General features: G+C 36.4%; 1 protein-coding gene across 2 annotated transcripts; it reads right to left on the minus strand.

Moving 5' to 3' along the window:
• Positions 1-716: 716 nt before the first annotated feature.
• LOC147293071 (plant UBX domain-containing protein 11-like) lies at positions 717-15,967 on the minus strand. Of its 2 annotated transcripts, none has more exons than XM_086232584.1 (10): positions 15,837-15,967; positions 14,692-14,824; positions 11,739-11,791; positions 11,556-11,637; positions 4,580-4,645; positions 4,421-4,488; positions 3,625-3,876; positions 3,010-3,448; positions 2,225-2,500; positions 717-1,246 (listed from the first exon to the last, which is right to left on the minus strand). In XM_086232584.1, the coding sequence occupies exons 2-10, from the start codon at positions 14,789-14,791 to the stop codon at positions 1,038-1,040; spliced, it is 1,545 nt and encodes a 514-aa protein (XP_086088710.1). In that variant the 5' UTR covers positions 14,792-14,824; positions 15,837-15,967; the 3' UTR covers positions 717-1,037. The 2 variants fall into 2 exon arrangements, with proteins under 2 accessions (XP_086088710.1, XP_086088709.1); XM_086232583.1 differs by having other exon boundaries at positions 3,010-3,526.
• Between the last annotated feature and the right edge of the window lie 435 nt (positions 15,968-16,402).

Genomic DNA, 16,402 nt, shown 5'->3' on the forward strand with positions numbered 1-16,402 from the left:
TTATGCAATTTATTTGTATTTTGGGTTTTGCAAGAACACCTCTTGTAATTCTTTGAATTTATTTTAGTGTTATTTCCCCATTAAACTTTCTTTTAAATTCATGTTGCTATTTTATTTACATTTTGGTTGTTAAAAGTTCTAGTCGATCTAGGCAAAAAAAGAATTTAAATAGGCTTTTTCGGTTCATTTCCTATCGCACAATTGTTTTTTTTAGAAATTAGATTTCTATTTGGCGCAACAAATTTATTTTATTAAAGTTTTCATTCACTCATTTTTAAAGCCGAATAATGGCACGCCCGTGTAAGGTCGGAAATCTCGCCTCACACCCGGCAATGCGTGTTTTGACAAGACCCTCAGCCCTCCATGTGGCCGAGCATTTTTGTGTCGAAATAGTTATCTGAGTTGTTAGTGCCCAATTAAAAAGTCTATGACTAGGAACATTAAGAACCTTTGGATAGAGAGACATGGGTCTCGAGAGTCCAACTTATTTAGTTCATTATCATCTCCACTTATATTTCATAAAACTTTATCCATCATCCATACAATCATATAATATACTTTATTATAAATAAATTGGCCCTTTCTTTTACCAAAACAGGAGTTCATACATTTGATAATCCCTGAAAAGTACATCAAATGATTGGTTTTAGTACATATACGGATATACCTTTCACTTAATGAGTTTTTTGGTTGAAAATCAAAATTAAAAAGCAAAATTAAAGACCAACATTATGATTATCCAGAAAGTACAAATATTTACAAGGATGACACTCAAAAGGTTCAAAAGTATGATGAGTTGATAATTATCCAAACTATTTCATGGGATTCATTGTTCTTTCATCCCTTCCTATATGAATAGAAAAGAACTCAACATTATTATGAAAAACAACAAGAACCATCAGAGGCTCGATAGCTTTTCCTTGTTATCTACAATTCTCTATTTGCAGATCAAACTCATTAGCAAGGTAAGAAGCGAAAAGCAGACAATTAGGGATCTGGGGACTTAAAGAACAGAGTAGAGTTTAAAATCATAGATATTATTTGGCATCATCATTGCCACCATACTGTGTAGAATTACCATTCCAGAAGGAATTTCTATCGCTGAACTTCCCATCATCGTCATCATGTTTCAATGTGTGAATATTACTTCCCAAACGAGATGTTGATGGTTTCTTGCTTTTGCCTTCATTTCTACCACTTGCAGAAGTGCTTTCGGTGGCGTTATTTCGAACTGCAGGATTCGGGTCTAATGAAACAGGAAAAATGTCAGTATAAGTTATTGAGTAATGCACTAATGCCACAACAATGTTCGAAAAGGAACATTCATTAAATGAAACAAAATTTTATACCAACAGAAGAAAATTCTAAACAGATTGATAAATATCTGCAATGTTATTTGTGCACCAAGCTAACTTCCTAAACATCACCATCAAATGAAGGAATAGAAAAGTATAATATATAACAATTGATGGAGAGAAAGAAAAAGATTAATTGGTAACCTCTGCAACTTCAATTAAGAAGCTTACACTACTGTTTCATTATCCTCCATTTATATTTTTTCTTCCCGCAAGTTAGCTCTAGAAAGAAAGTGCACAACAAAGGCTCATGGTCCATCTCCCCCGTGTATACAGGTGTGTTTACTGTGTTGACCACACTTCATTTGGGTACAACAAATTTACAATTCATTCGGGTTATACATTTACAATGACCCCATTTTACTAGCTAATTAAACTACCTAAACTGAACCCAATATCCCAACCGAATAAGGGAGGAGCCATGTTCAAACCCCATGTAACTTGTTTTTTAATTACACAGGTAATGGAACCTACGATCTACTTTTCACCCATCCCACCGATGCCACTTGAGCTAAGGGTCATATAAAAATATCTGACCAGTAGATGTTATTCATAATTGGTTCATAGAAATAGAAGACAGACTGATGACCTCGCCCTTAAAAGCTAGCACAGATTATTATGCCTGCCTCTGCATTCCATTTGCAAATATCGAGTAAAAAGTAGGGCTCTTCCCCAGTGAAAATCAATTGCTTTGACCAAACTATACTAGCAATTGTGAGAATTTCTTTTATTTTGCTAGTGGCTCAAATGCACCTAAACTTCAGCATGCTTGAAAGTCATAAGATAAAAAACTTCCTAAGCCCGAATGAGAGACCTAGTAGGAATGTTATAGAGACATTTTGGCATAAGAGTAGGGAGTAGAAACTCACTATATTCCCACATGGGATTTTGAGATTTCTGTCCCGAACTTGATGTGCTAGCACCACCACCAAAATAAGAAAAAGGATTTACGAAAGATAAAGCTGTTTTCACATATGAAAAATATCCCCCATTACTTTCAGTTGAGGAATTAGCAATATTTTGTGAATCTGTTTGTTCTGAGAATGCAGATCCCCCTCTGAGGTAACCAGTTGCTTGCTGATGCGGAACCACTATCAATGCTTGTCTATCAAACAGACCTAACTCTGATAATGATTTACTTAAATCTGCATTAAACCAATAAGAAATTATGAATGGCTTGTTTTGATAATAACACATTACAAGAGAGAGAGAGAGAGAGAGAACATATAAATCTCATGTGCGCTGATGTTCATGCATGCAAATGGCATATTAATTCTTATGCAAAAGTAATTCAACATACTAATTTGAATGTAGATGTTAGCATGTTTCTTAGTGTTACTGTTACCTACCAAACAAGAAAACATCACAGATGCACTTGCATTGCAATTGCAAGTGCATGGACAACAGATGTGCACACAACAAAAACACACAGTCTACCAGGCCAGTACAAAATTGAAGGATAGTGCAAAAGAAGGCAGTAATATATACTAGAAAAACATTTCCGGGATTTTGACCAAAGGGAATGTCCACAGGTTACAAGTACACGAGGATACCAGTCAACGTACATTCAAACTTTCAAACAAATAATGCAATAGCTATCTCTTAGTGAAAAAGAAAGGTAGGTAATAACTAATAACTATCTAGCATTTCTTACCTTGATCACTGAATACCTTGCGAGGATAGGGGATGGCTAGATCATAAGCGCCAATACCACTTCCCTGGTTTTTATCAACATAGTCTTTGACCATTCTCAAAGTGCTTGTCAGAGGAAATTTCTCTCGTAGGCTCATACCAATAGGTGTTCGGATATTTAAGTGAACATCACTTGATTTATTGACCCCTATACAATTCTCAAATGCATCAACCTTCTTATCATCTTCATCTTCACCTTTTCCAACTTGCACAACTTCATTTTCTTCAATACTAAATGCTTGTGAATCTCCTCCAGAGACACCTGAATGATTAGCAGTGATCTTTTCTGGGCCGGTATAACCACCTTCTTCACTGGAAGAAATATGACCGCCTCCAGAATTGTTCTGGTCTCCCACAGAAAGACCCTGCAATCCTTTAGCAGCTTCGGCAGAACGGCTGGCCTGTTCCCCGACACACTCTAACTCATTAGCATCAAGTGATTTTGAAGAGGTCTTGACTCCTAAATCATTTTTTTTCTCCTATTTATGTCAAAGCAAAACAGAACCATCACATCATGGAAGATGAAGTTTATAAATACTAAAAAACGTAACAAGGCAGTCAATGCAGGTATATATACCTCAATTGTGCAATCACAAGTTTTGTCTTCCTTCATCATGTCAGAGGCAACCCCTATAGAAACTGTTGATTGACCATTTTGATCTGTTAAAGGTGATGAAACCACCGTAGTTGAGGAACTTCCTTGGTCAGATAGAACAGCTATACTTGAGGAACTTTCTTCATCCGCTGAGACAGTTTTAGGAACCCCAGAAGTAGATGGTTCAGATTTCTTTGAAGCAAGAGCTGCACTCAAGACAGTTGCAGTTGTTTCCTACAGTTCATCATGAGATAATACTAGTAATTATTTCTTTTGAATATAAACTGAGAAAATTGCAAGGTCTTGTACACTCTAAAGAATACAGCCAAAATAAAGAGTACCAGCAGATTATTTGCTCAAATCACATGGACAGACTCTCTAATGTTTCCAAGATTTGCATTCATCAAACATTAATGTGATTCCAAAAGGGAGGTAAGTTGATGTTGCAAATGCTTAAATGATAAACACAACTACAAGTTGTGCGTCTGTAAGAGGCACAGATAAGTATAATTGGGAACAGTATAATACAATGACTCCAATTTCATTTTTGAAGATGGTTAAAGGGAGCAACCACAGCATTTATTAAAAAGAAAAATCAAAATTTCAAAACCCCATTTAACATAAATTGTAAAAAAGGGATCAAAAACATTAGCACAACACGGTCAGAGAAAGATCAAAACAAACATCATCTCATCGAGCATCAATGTGTTTCAAAGCGGAGTTGACACTAAACTATGATGACCGATAGCCCGGCAATGGGAAAACAGAAAAAGTATACCTGGATATGAAGACCCAACCACAACTTCTCTAAACTGGATGCCAGAACCTCAGCACTGACAAAGCCCTCTATAAATTTGCAAAGGGAGAAAATTATTAGGACATGCTTATGTATTGGTCTATATACTTTACTTAAAACAAAGATTCATACAAACCATACCATTTTGCCAAAGTTGTACACCATTGTATCCAATAGCTGTTATACAAGGTACAGATTTCTGTGGGTCTGCAACAGGTTGATGTAAGGATAGACTCTTTGACTTTCAAATAATGTGAAAGAGCCTAAAATAATCTATACAACATGTAATTTAGAAAATGCAATTGTGCTAATTGGTATATGCAGCATATAAAACAGCTTCACCAGTTATTAAGACTATCACCAAAGAATAAGGAAGAAAAATAGTCAACAAAGAACCGCAGAATTTAATACCACCTACTTCAAAACTACAATGTACAAAAGCTGTGACTTCATTTTGGAATCAATTGTGATGCCTTATCGCTTCATGGCTTTTCACTCATTCCTGCTTTCTGCAGGAACACTAATGTCTTGGGCTTGGGAAATGAGATAGACAATCAACATACTGACAATGATGGATAGTTTTAGCCATTATTCAAAATATGGATGATAAATGACTGATAGTTCAAAAAGAAAAAAGAAAAGAATAGAATACAAAAAAACAAGAAAAGATGACTTGTGAAATATACATATTCCTCTTAGGAAGAAAAAAACAAATTACAAAGTTTGATGCCTAGTTTTTAATATAAAACTTTCCACACTCTATAATGTCAGGATCCCCACCTCTTGAAAGATAGAAGCACGTGATACATTAGTACTTCTTATAAAATTCCCCATAGCAGTGAACAAAGTTAAAAACTGTATGGTTCGATTTACTAGGCAACTATATGGGTGTTACCCTCAGACAAGGGCAGAATGCAAATAATAAGAATAAATAAATGAAAAATAATTGAAAGAGGGGCCAAATTAGATCAGTAAACATATATGTGAAGGTTTCCTTCATCTTATAAATGTTTGATATTTTATAAAATAAGATAATATGTTTAGAGTAAATGTTTTAATGTCACAATAGGTATGATATAACTGATTCAATATGCAAAATGGGTCTTTTACGTCAATTTTACAAATTGAGCACAAGAAGAAATTAAAGCCAAGATGCAGTAAACTTTATATATAGTCCTCAGCATGGTTGGTGCTGTTTTGGGGCAGTGGGAGGGCAGCAGGTTGACTTTGGGTTGTGGGGGGCTAAATAGAGATTTTCATTAGAATGGAGAATACTTTTTCTTTTTGGGTAGCGGTACTGTGAAGCCATGATGCAGGAGCATCTGCTAGGGTTTCCAAAATAATTTCCTAGATTGATTAGGAATTTAGGAGTCTAGTTTCTTGATTATTAGATCTTAATTAATAAGGATTTGCCTTTATATTTTCCTAGTTAGTTTAGGTTTATGCTTTCCTAGTTATCTTAGGTTTATGTTTTCCCTATATAAGCTTAAGGCTTAGGTTATAATAGACAGTTTTTTTTATGCAATATATTTTTCTGATAATTCAGATTTGAGAGTTTCTTTTGGGTTCCTAACCCTAGAACTCATTTATCTACGTTCCAACTTTGATTATATAGCTTTATTCTCTTCTCTTCCTATTGTTTGTTGCTGGAAGTATTCTCTACAGTGGTTCTTTGCCCTAAAACTACAGCTGGACAGCAGCCTTTGCTCCTGTCCTGCATCAATTGGTATCAGAGCAAAACCCTAGGTCTACACCATGGCTGGACGTGGTCGAGGCCCTGGCAGAGGCAATCACGCACAACAAGCAGAGATGGCGGAGATACGGCATATGATCGGAGAGTTGTCACGAGCGGTGCAAACCCTCCAACGTCAGGAACGCGCGGCAGTCCGTATGGAGAGACCGGAAGACGACCGCAACCCCTCTGACATGTCGGAAGGCAATCATGAGGATGACGCTACTGAGGCAGGTGGACACAACCCCTTTTATGCTGCTAGAAACCAAGAAAATCCGGGTCACGGCAGATTGGAGGAGCGGTTGGTTCGTGCCTTGGATTTGAATGGTGGGGGAATCAAGATTGAAGTTTCTGATTTTTATGGAAAGATGCATGCAGAAGATTATTTAGATTGGGAGGCAAGTTTAGAGAACTATTTTGAATGGAAGCCTATGGACGAGGATCGAAAGGTGTTGTTTGTCAAGCTGAAACTGAAGAGTACTGCCCTTCAATGGTGGAAGCGAGTTGAGGAGCAGCGATCTCGACAAGGGAAGCCAAAAATCAACACGTGGGAACATATGAAAGCGAAGTTGCGTAAACAATTTCTGCCTGCTGATTATACAATGGAGTTGTATGAAAAATTTCATGCTTTGAAGCAACGAGAGATGTCTGTTGACGAATATACATCTGAGTTTAACAATCTCTCAATTCGGGTTGGTTTACACGAAAGTACTGAACAGATGACATCGCGTTATCTCGCTGGTTTGCATCAGTCCGTTCGAGATGAGATGGGGGTGGTACGTTTGTTCAATCTCGAAGATGCTCGACAATATGCTTTAATGGCAGAAAAACGAGTGCTGCGTCGTGCCGTCAGACGACCCAATTCTGGTGGTGTTTGGCAGAGAAACCCAGCTGCTGTTCGGGGTGTTCGAAGTGACCAAATTGCTAACTCCAGTGTCCGAACAAGTGGTGGGAATGTTGTGGGGGCTGAAAGGATCGACAAGGGTAAGGAAATACCAAGATTTGTCCCACACAACAACGCTGGTGTAAGTAGTTCTAGGGCTACCAGCATGTCACAGGTTTGATGCTTTACTAGTGGAGAAAAGGGACACACGTCTTATGGTTGTCCACAAAAAAGGGTGAATTTCGCCGAGGTAGAAGATGAAGAAATTGCAATTTCAGACCCAATCTTTGATGAATATGACGAGGAGGAAGAAGTTATCGATCTTTTGCCAGCAAAGGGAGAATCTTTGGTGGTAAGAAGAGTGCTGACAACTCCCAAGGTTGAAGAAGAGGACTGGAGACGCCATAACATATTTCGTACACGAGTTCTATGTGGTGGCAAAGTTTGTAATGTGATTCTTGATGGCGGTAGCAGTGAAAACATTATCTCGAAAGAAGCAGCGGAAAAACTTAAGTTACCAATAGAGAAACATCCTAATCCCTACAAGATTGCATGGTTCCGAAAGGGAAATGAGGTACCAGTCACTTCTCGATGTTTAGTTAAGTTTACTATGGGAAATACTATTGATGATGAGGCTTTGTGCGATATTGTGCCTATGGATGCATGTCATATTCTCTTAGGACGGCCTTGGTTATTTGATAAAAACATGATCCATCACACTAGGGCTAATACATATTCGTTTCGTAAAGATGGGAAGAAGATGACCTTGCAGCCTCTTAAGGAAGAGGTCTCTAGCATTTCAAAGACAGCCAAGATTAATGGGTTTCTGACTGGGAATCAGTTTGAAATTGAAAGTAAAGAGGTGGGAATTATGTTCGCATTGGTTTCTAAAACAATACAAGAAAACCAGCACTTAAAATTTGAGGAATATCCAGCTGAAATTCAGCATATCTTGATGGAATTTCAAGAATTGGTTGGTGATGAATTACCACAAGGGCTACCACCAATGAGGAGCATTCAGCACGCGATTGATTTGGTACCAGGTGCTTCATTACCAAACCTCCCTGCTTATCGAATGCCACCCACACAGCGAGCTGAAATTCAAAGACAAGTGGAAGACCTAATTGCCAAAGGACTTGTGCGTGAGAGCAAGAGCCCTTGTGCTGTTCCAGCGTTGCTCACACCAAAAAAAGATGGGTCTTGGAGAATGTGTGTGGATAGTCGTGCCATTAACAAGATTACAGTGAAATATCGATTTCCTATTCCTCGCCTAGGAGACATGCTTGATATGTTGGTTGGATCCAAGATATTTTCCAAGATAGACTTGAGAAGCGGCTACCATCAGATTCGTATGAGAGACGGTGATGAGTGGAAGACAGCATTCAAAACACCGAATGGACTTTATGAGTGGTTAGTGATGCCCTTCGGACTTTCTAATGCTCCTAGCACATTCATGCGAGCGATGACAGAGGTACTAAAACCTTTCTTGGGTTCATTTGTAGTAGTTTATTTTGATGATATATTAATTTATAGTCAAACAAGAAATGAGCACTTAATCCATTTACATCAAGTCATGGAGGTTCTATGTAAAGAGAAGCTTTATGTCAATTTGAAGAAGTGCTCCTTTTTGTGCGACAAAGTTGTGTTTCTTGGTTTTATTGTTTCGGCCGAAGGTTTGCAAGTTGACACTGAAAAGGTACGGTCAATTGAGGAGTGGCCAGTACCTAAATCTTTGAGTGATGTTCGCAGTTTTCATGGATTGGCTTCGTTCTATAGAAGATTCATTCGCAATTTTAGCTCCATAATGAGCCCATTAACTGAATGTTTGAAAAGAGCTGCATTTGAATGGTCAAAGTCAGCACAAAGGGCCTTTGAAGAAATAAAGAGGATGATGACAGAAGCCCCGGTACTTACCTTACCAGATTTTGAAAAGCTCTTTACTATTGAGTGTGATGCATCTCATACAGGAATAGGGGCTGTTTTGAGTCAAGAAGGAAGGCCCGTAGAATTTTTCAGTGAGAAATTGTCAGATGCTAAGAGACGTTACTCCACCTATGATTTAGAGTTTTATGCCCTAGTTCGAGCAATTCAACATTGGGAGCATTACTTAGCATATAAAGAATTTGTGGTTTATTCAGATCATCAAGCTTTGAGATATTTGAACTCTCAAAAGAAGTTGAATGCTCGACATATCAAATGGAGTTCATATCTTCAGGAATTCAATTTTTGTCTCAAATACAAAACTGGTGAGTCCAACAAAGTTGCAGATGCTTTGAGTAGGAGATCTTTACTATTGGCTGTCATGAGTACTCAAATCACAGGGTTTGAGGAGCTGAAACATCAGTATGTTGCAGACCCTTATTTCAGCTCAATAGTTGCTGCACTTGAAAGTCCTACAGGCTGGAAGATGTTGCCATTCAGAACGCAAGATGGATATTTATTTAAGGGAAACTTGTTGTGCATTCCAGAAGGATCTCTACGCGAACAAATCATTAGGGAACTTCATGGGAATGGATTAGGAGGACATTTTGGTAGAGATAAGACATTGGCAATGGTGGCTGACCGCTATTATTGGCCTGGAATGTACAAGGATGTTGCAAAGATGGTTCAAAGGTGTCAGATTTGTCAATTTGGGAAAGGCAACTCACAAAACACAGGATTGTACACGCCTTTACCGATGGCCGAAGCCCCTTGGGTTCACATTAGCATGGATTTTGTATTAGGACTTCCTAAAACATCAAAGGGACATGACAGCATCTTTGTAGTGGTGGATCGATTCTCCAAAATGGCACATTTTATTCCATGCTCTAAGACTTTTGATGCTTCACATGTGGCTGATTTGTTCTTTAAAGAGGTGGTGAGATTACATGGTGTGCCAACTTCTATTGTTTCGGATAGAGATGTTAAATTTACAGGGCATTTTTGGAGAACCCTATGGAGAAAGTTTGGGACTGATCTAAAATATTCTAGCACCTGCCATCCACAAACAGATGGCCAGACTGAAGTGGTAAATCGGAGTTTAGGGAATTTGTTGAGGTGTTTAGTTGGAAGTCATGTGAAGAGTTGGGATATGATTATTCCACAAGCAGAATTTGCATACAATAATTCAGTTAATCGTACTACAAAGAAGACCCCCTTTGAAGCTGCTTATGGGTTGAAACCTCAGCATCTTCTTGACCTAGCACCGCTACCACAAGAAGCAAGGGTGAGTAGAGATGGAGAAGCTTTTGCAGATCATGTTAAGAGGGTGCACGAAGAAGTGAAGGCTGCCATAAAAGCTAGTAATGACTCCTATGCAGCAGCAGCCAATGAACATCGACGGGTCCAAGAATTTGAAGAAGGGGATATGGTTTTAGTGCATCTGAGGCGAGATAGATTTCCAAGAGGCACATACCATAAATTAAAGTCCAAAAAGTTTGGTCCATGCAAGGTGCTGAAGAAATTCAGCTCAAATGCTTATATGATTGAGCTGCCACCTGACCTTCAAATTAGCCCAATTTTTAATGTTTCTGATTTATACTTATTTGAAGGATTTGATGGGGAACCAGTTTCCACAGAGGCACAAATACAACAACTTCCAAAAGCACAACCCGATGTTATTGAAGATGTTTTAGACGTCAAAGAGGTGAAATCAAGGAGAGGGAACCAGTATCGGCGATTCTTGGTCAAATGGTTGGGAAAACATGCTAGTGAAAGTACATGGATTGCTGAAGAAGAGTTGAAAAGAATTGACCCAGAGATATATACTGAAGTTGTGAAGACTTTCTCGCCGGAGTCGAGTTCTTTCCAACCCGGTGGAGTTGATGCAGGAGCATCTGCTAGGGTTTCCAAAATAATTTCCTAGATTGATTAGGAATTTAGGAGTCTAGTTTCTTGATTATTAGATCTTAATTAATAAGGATTTGCCTTTATATTTTCCTAGTTAGTTTAGGTTTATGCTTTCCTAGTTATCTTAGGTTTATGTTTTCCCTATATAAGCTTAAGGCTTAGGTTATAATAGACAGTTTTTTTTATGCAATATATTTTTCTGATAATTCAGATTTGAGAGTTTCTTTTGGGTTCCTAACCCTAGAACTCATTTATCTACGTTCCAACTTTGATTATATAGCTTTATTCTCTTCTCTTCCTATTGTTTGTTGCTGGAAGTATTCTCTACAGTGGTTCTTTGCCCTAAAACTACAGCTGGACAGCAGCCTTTGCTCCTGTCCTGCATCAAGCCATGATCCCCCTTGGTTACTGTTTGTGCCCAAGGCTTGGGAGTAAGTAAAGATGCACACAATTGAAACAGAAGTTACCTGATCATCCTAAAAAGAGAAAACAGCTGGAACCTAATGAAGTTACCACAATAATTCTTTTAAGATTTTTGATGTGCTAATTAAGACAACATAATCTTCTAAGGATGCATTCTCATGAAGTTGAAACAGATTATTATGTAGCATTCTCTCAGGAGGCTAACTTCCGAAGCAATTTATGTATAGATTGTCTTTTTTATACAAGGATACATATTGCAGAAAAATTTGCAGCATCAGTGCATTCTTCAGGGATGTGTAATAAAATGCAGTACTTTGATACCGAGTCCGCCACCTGAATGCAAAACACGAACATAAGAATAAGAGCCAGAAGAAATATAAGCTTTAAATAAATTTATAATGAAAGATAAAACGAAGAAAAGGAACAAAACTTACCTTTGGATCAGTCCATGTGGAATTTTCCAAACGACTAGATTCCACATCTTTACCTGAAATTCCACGATAGCCAAAAAACAAATAAATAAATAAATAAGCACATGTAATAAAGGTTACAACAAAAACTATTATAACACATCTTGATATCATGTATGTACCAAAACAATCTTGACATAATATGAAATTACTAATTAAAAAAAGGAAAAGAAAATAATGTGTGGCAGTAAAGTGTATTAATGTATGAAACTGTAATGCGCAAAGATCACAGAAGATTCTTTACAAAGTTATGAAATACAGGATAAGAAGAATTATCCATACTACATATAAAAGTGAGAATGTGAGAAGGCATTCGTTGGACAGAAAGATCTGTACTGCAGTGATGTCATTTTAAGGAATAAATTAATTCTTTACTTATTAAACTACCTTGTTTTAAGAAATAAGTTAATACAGCTACTTATTATAAGACTATCATTTTGAAAAATTTTCTGTCTTCTTTTTTATTTCTTTCAACACTTCGCCCTCCCCTTCATACCTTTTTTTTTTTTTCTAGGAAACAGAACAAATTTATTAAAATTAAGTAGAAACAGTATAAATACAGCAAACTGGTGGTCCACCTAGAGAAGACTCAAACTATACAAGAATAGCAAAATACATAAACCCTTGAACAAATTGACAACCAAAAAAGGCAAGACAACTATGCCAACATAACACAAGAACCTAAGAAACTGCTACTTCCCAGTCCAATTCAACAAGAAGAAAGGGAAACTTCAGAATTATTAGTTAAGAAGAATATATATCTGATGCGTTTTTTTTTTTTTTTCACTGACATCATTTCATACTTAAAGCTTACTTCTGATTTGAATTACTCTTATTTTTAGTTAAGAAGAATATATCTTTAATGATCATCTAAAAGACTCAAAATTATGTTTTCATTTTATATCATTATACGTTTAAAAAAATTAGGAAAACTCTATCAATTTCTTTAATTAAAATACTTTCTATTGATGAAGTTTACTACATAAACAAAATCAAATACTTCACCTAGATGGATTAAAAACAAATCACTTTCTTAATAAAACCCAATATTTAAGACCTTTCTACATTTAATAGCAAACGTATTATATCTTTTATAAGAAGCATAATTTTATTAAAATTTTCAAACAAGTACAAACAGATATTACAGAGGACAAGATGTCCACTGAAAGCTGGATCTAAAAACTAGCTAACCTTCAGGTATTAAAATCGTGATACAATAACAAAGTCTATCTCCTAAACAACAATAGTCCTCCAATCAGCCAACATACGCAAAAATGTTACCTTCTAAAAACTCCTAGGAAACCAAAGCCAGTAAGGATGACCAAAATCAAATTTTATCCCACAAAACCTCCACCCCTTCTTGCTACCAAAAAATCCTTCTATTGATTTCAACCAAACTGCCCAAAACATAGCCATCACACCACACCTCTTTGAAAATTAACTCTTCTTCCCTCCCCTCCAAATCCTTGCACATCTCACAAAATAATGCATTATGGAGTGCTGGAATAACTCAGCTTCAAGTCAGCTTCCCTCAACAAACTATAATTTCAATGCAATTAGACACTGAAAAAACAAGTGTCAGTGCTTTCAGCCTCTCCTTTACACATGATACACCATTATGGAAGAAGACAAACATTAGGTCTTCTCCTCTGTTCCACATCACAAGGTTTACTGTTGAACCTTCCATGAGAGAAAATTCAAGCTAGAACTTGTACCTTGAGTGGTACTTTAGCCTTCCAAATAAAAGAAGAGGGATGGAAGAACAAAATTGATGGAATCTCATAATACTTCCTTGCATAGGCTTTACAAGAGAATACCCCTGACAACTCCAACTTCCAACTCCTCCTATCCAGTCTAGATGAAAAAAAAGTGACAAACAAAGAAAGTAGTGAAGAAAACTACCTAATTTTATAATCATTTAAATTTCTTCAGTGGAAATCAGAATCCCAAGATTCCCAACTAAATGGAAACATTAAGATAGGTCAAAATTCTACGTAGACAAGGAAAAAATGTACTTCCCACAATTCTTCTAAAATCCTGTCTTTTCCCATTTCCCACTAGACAATGACAACATGAAGAAAAGAATTAATGCCTTGAGAAATATCTTTTGGTTGGATCTTGGAATCCCAACCATTTAAACGTAATCCATATTTACTTCTGATGACAGCATACCATAAAGAATCTCTCTCCAAAGGGAATCTCCAGAACCAATTTCCAAGTAGAGCGTCATTTCTTTTCAACAAACTACCCAACCCTAATCCACCATTTTTCTTAGTTTTGAACACTATATCCTATCTAACCAAAGGCTCTTGTTTTCCCTCAACACATTCCAACAAAAGATCCTCACCAATTTCTCTAATCATTCTTCCACTTTACTTGGGATTCTAAAAAGAATGGAAGGTCATAACTTGGAAAACTACTGAAGACAGATTGAATCAAAGTAAGCATACCTCCCTTCAATAGAAAAGCTTTCTTCCAACCTTCGAATCTCTTCTCCCTTTTCTCCACAACTGAATCCCAAAACCTGGTTACCGTTGGATTGCCTCCAAGCGAGAATCCAAAATATTCCAATGGTCATTTCCCCCTCCCCAACCCAAAGGTGATGTTTGTAACCTCATGGGTAGAACTTATCCTTGCAAAACCAACTTTCAAGGAAAGGGTTCCCACATGCTTATTGACTGCATATTCCAAAAGTACCCAGGCCTTTTGGAACTATGCTAACACTCCCCCACTAGAGTCACTTGACACTTCCCCTCTATGCAGGGCTAGAGATACAAACCTGGCCCATCCTTGTAGTACACCTGCTCTGATACCATGCTAAACCCTAGGTAGAACTTATCCTTACAAAACTGGCTTACAAGGAACGGGAGATCATGTGCTTATATACAACATATTCCAAAGGTACCCAATCATTAACCTGAAATATAGACGACAAAGAGTTTCCTCTGCTTCTTTGCTTCGGTGATTGCTTCAGGTATGGAACCCTTGTATATAAGATAGGTGAGAGACTGATCCATCTGTTCAGAAAATTTCCAAAATTTTAATAAGACCTGTAGATTCCAAAAAAGAAACACAATCAATAGTGAAAAAAAAAAAAAAAAAAAAGGACAAACATAGATCTTCAATATGTAAAGCCACATATCTAGAATCACTATCAACTCATACTAGCAAATAAACTATAGGGGTACCTGAGCTATTGTCTGAAGAATAACAGGGCCACAAACTATTTAATTGAATTTAAAAATATGCATATCATCATTGAATTACATGCTCATTCTGCAACCTTTTTTAAACCATCACCCAACTACACAAGTGTCCTCTTAAATGTATACTTCGAACACAAAATAAACATATTGTCAAGCTACACCAAATTAACCGCATACTCCCAGCATCTACTGCCAAGTGCCAACAATCAAAGAATTCAATATTCACGATATAAAATAATTCTGTAGAACAAAATATTTAATCCATTCTTAATGCATCTAAAGCAGATGAAAAAACTTCACTAATTAAATTTCTCCGTCAGAAAAACTTCAGTGAATTCAATTATCAAATAATTCAGCTAAACATTCAGTTACTGCATAATTCAGGTAAACACCAATTAACACCTAGACCATGGTAAGTAAAAGTTTCAGTAAACTATTGCTCTTTATTTTCTGGAAAAGAAAATGATAGATAAAATTAGTAACCCAAGGAATCACAGTAATCCAGCTAAAGATGTATATATATGTATAATACTAATACATGGAAAATCTTATTGCATCCAGGTAATTCTTAAATAAAAGAAACCCAATTTCCACCCAATTCCCCGAAATTTCTGCAACTTGAGCTCGCCAACTAATCAAGGTTACCAACCAGTGATTTTGAAAGGAAATTTTGCAAAATTTATGGAGCAAAGAAATTCAACTTTCCATTTTTATAAATAGTAAATTGAACTTGAAATTTTGGAAAACGATAAGTCTTTCAAAAAAAAAATTCTAATTTTTCTGCTTTTCTATTGGTTCCTCGCAGTTTTTCTCGGAAACCAAACGATGAAAGAGAGGGTTGAGGGGAGCTTTTTACCTTAGTGAGAATTAGGGTTGAGAGAAGATTATTGTATAACAGATTAAGCTCTGAACAAAGACAACTCCATGGCACATCAAGAGTTTTCTTATTTTCTTTTTCTTTTCTTTTTTGTAAGACGAGCAAATTATAATGTGAGAAATTCTATTCATACCCTACGGCCTACGATCTCACTAGGCACCACACCTAACCTTTTCTCCTAAAACTTCATGTTTTACGAATCAATTACAAATAAATTAATAAAATTTTGTACGATTAAATTTTAATCAAAGTCCATTGATTTTAATTATTAAATTTTAATAATTTTTTAATTTAGGTATCAAAATTAAATAGCATTTTAGATTAAGTACTAGTTAAAAAGTTAAATAAATTAATAAAGTAAAAAGTATTAAAATTTACAAATATTACATCACATGTCACTACGATAAAAAATAAAAAATATATTATATCACAAATATTATATTAATTTATACTATATTGTATTAAAAAAAAAAATCAATACAGTCACAACTTAACTGTGACTGTCTTGATAAATTGAAAGAGACAACTCACAGTCTCACACTACT

This window comes from Dryas octopetala, chromosome 2 (genome assembly GCF_963921425.1).
Source record: "Dryas octopetala chromosome 2, drDryOcto1.1, whole genome shotgun sequence".
NCBI classification, from domain to species: Eukaryota; Viridiplantae; Streptophyta; class Magnoliopsida; order Rosales; family Rosaceae; genus Dryas; species Dryas octopetala.

Excerpts from the sequence above, each read along its gene's own strand:
- LOC147293071 (XM_086232583.1), bottom strand. The coding sequence starts at position 14,791 with ATGGATCAGTCTCTCACCTATCTTATATACAAGGGTTCCATACCTGAA. Across the intron at positions 3,877-4,420 it reads GGTTGGGTCTTCATATCCAG|GAAACAACTGCAACTGTCTT; the intron begins GTATACTTTTTC and ends GATGAACTGTAG. Across the intron at positions 3,527-3,624 it reads CTTGTGATTGCACAATTGAG|GAGAAAAAAAATGATTTAGG; the intron begins GTATATATACCT and ends TGACATAAATAG.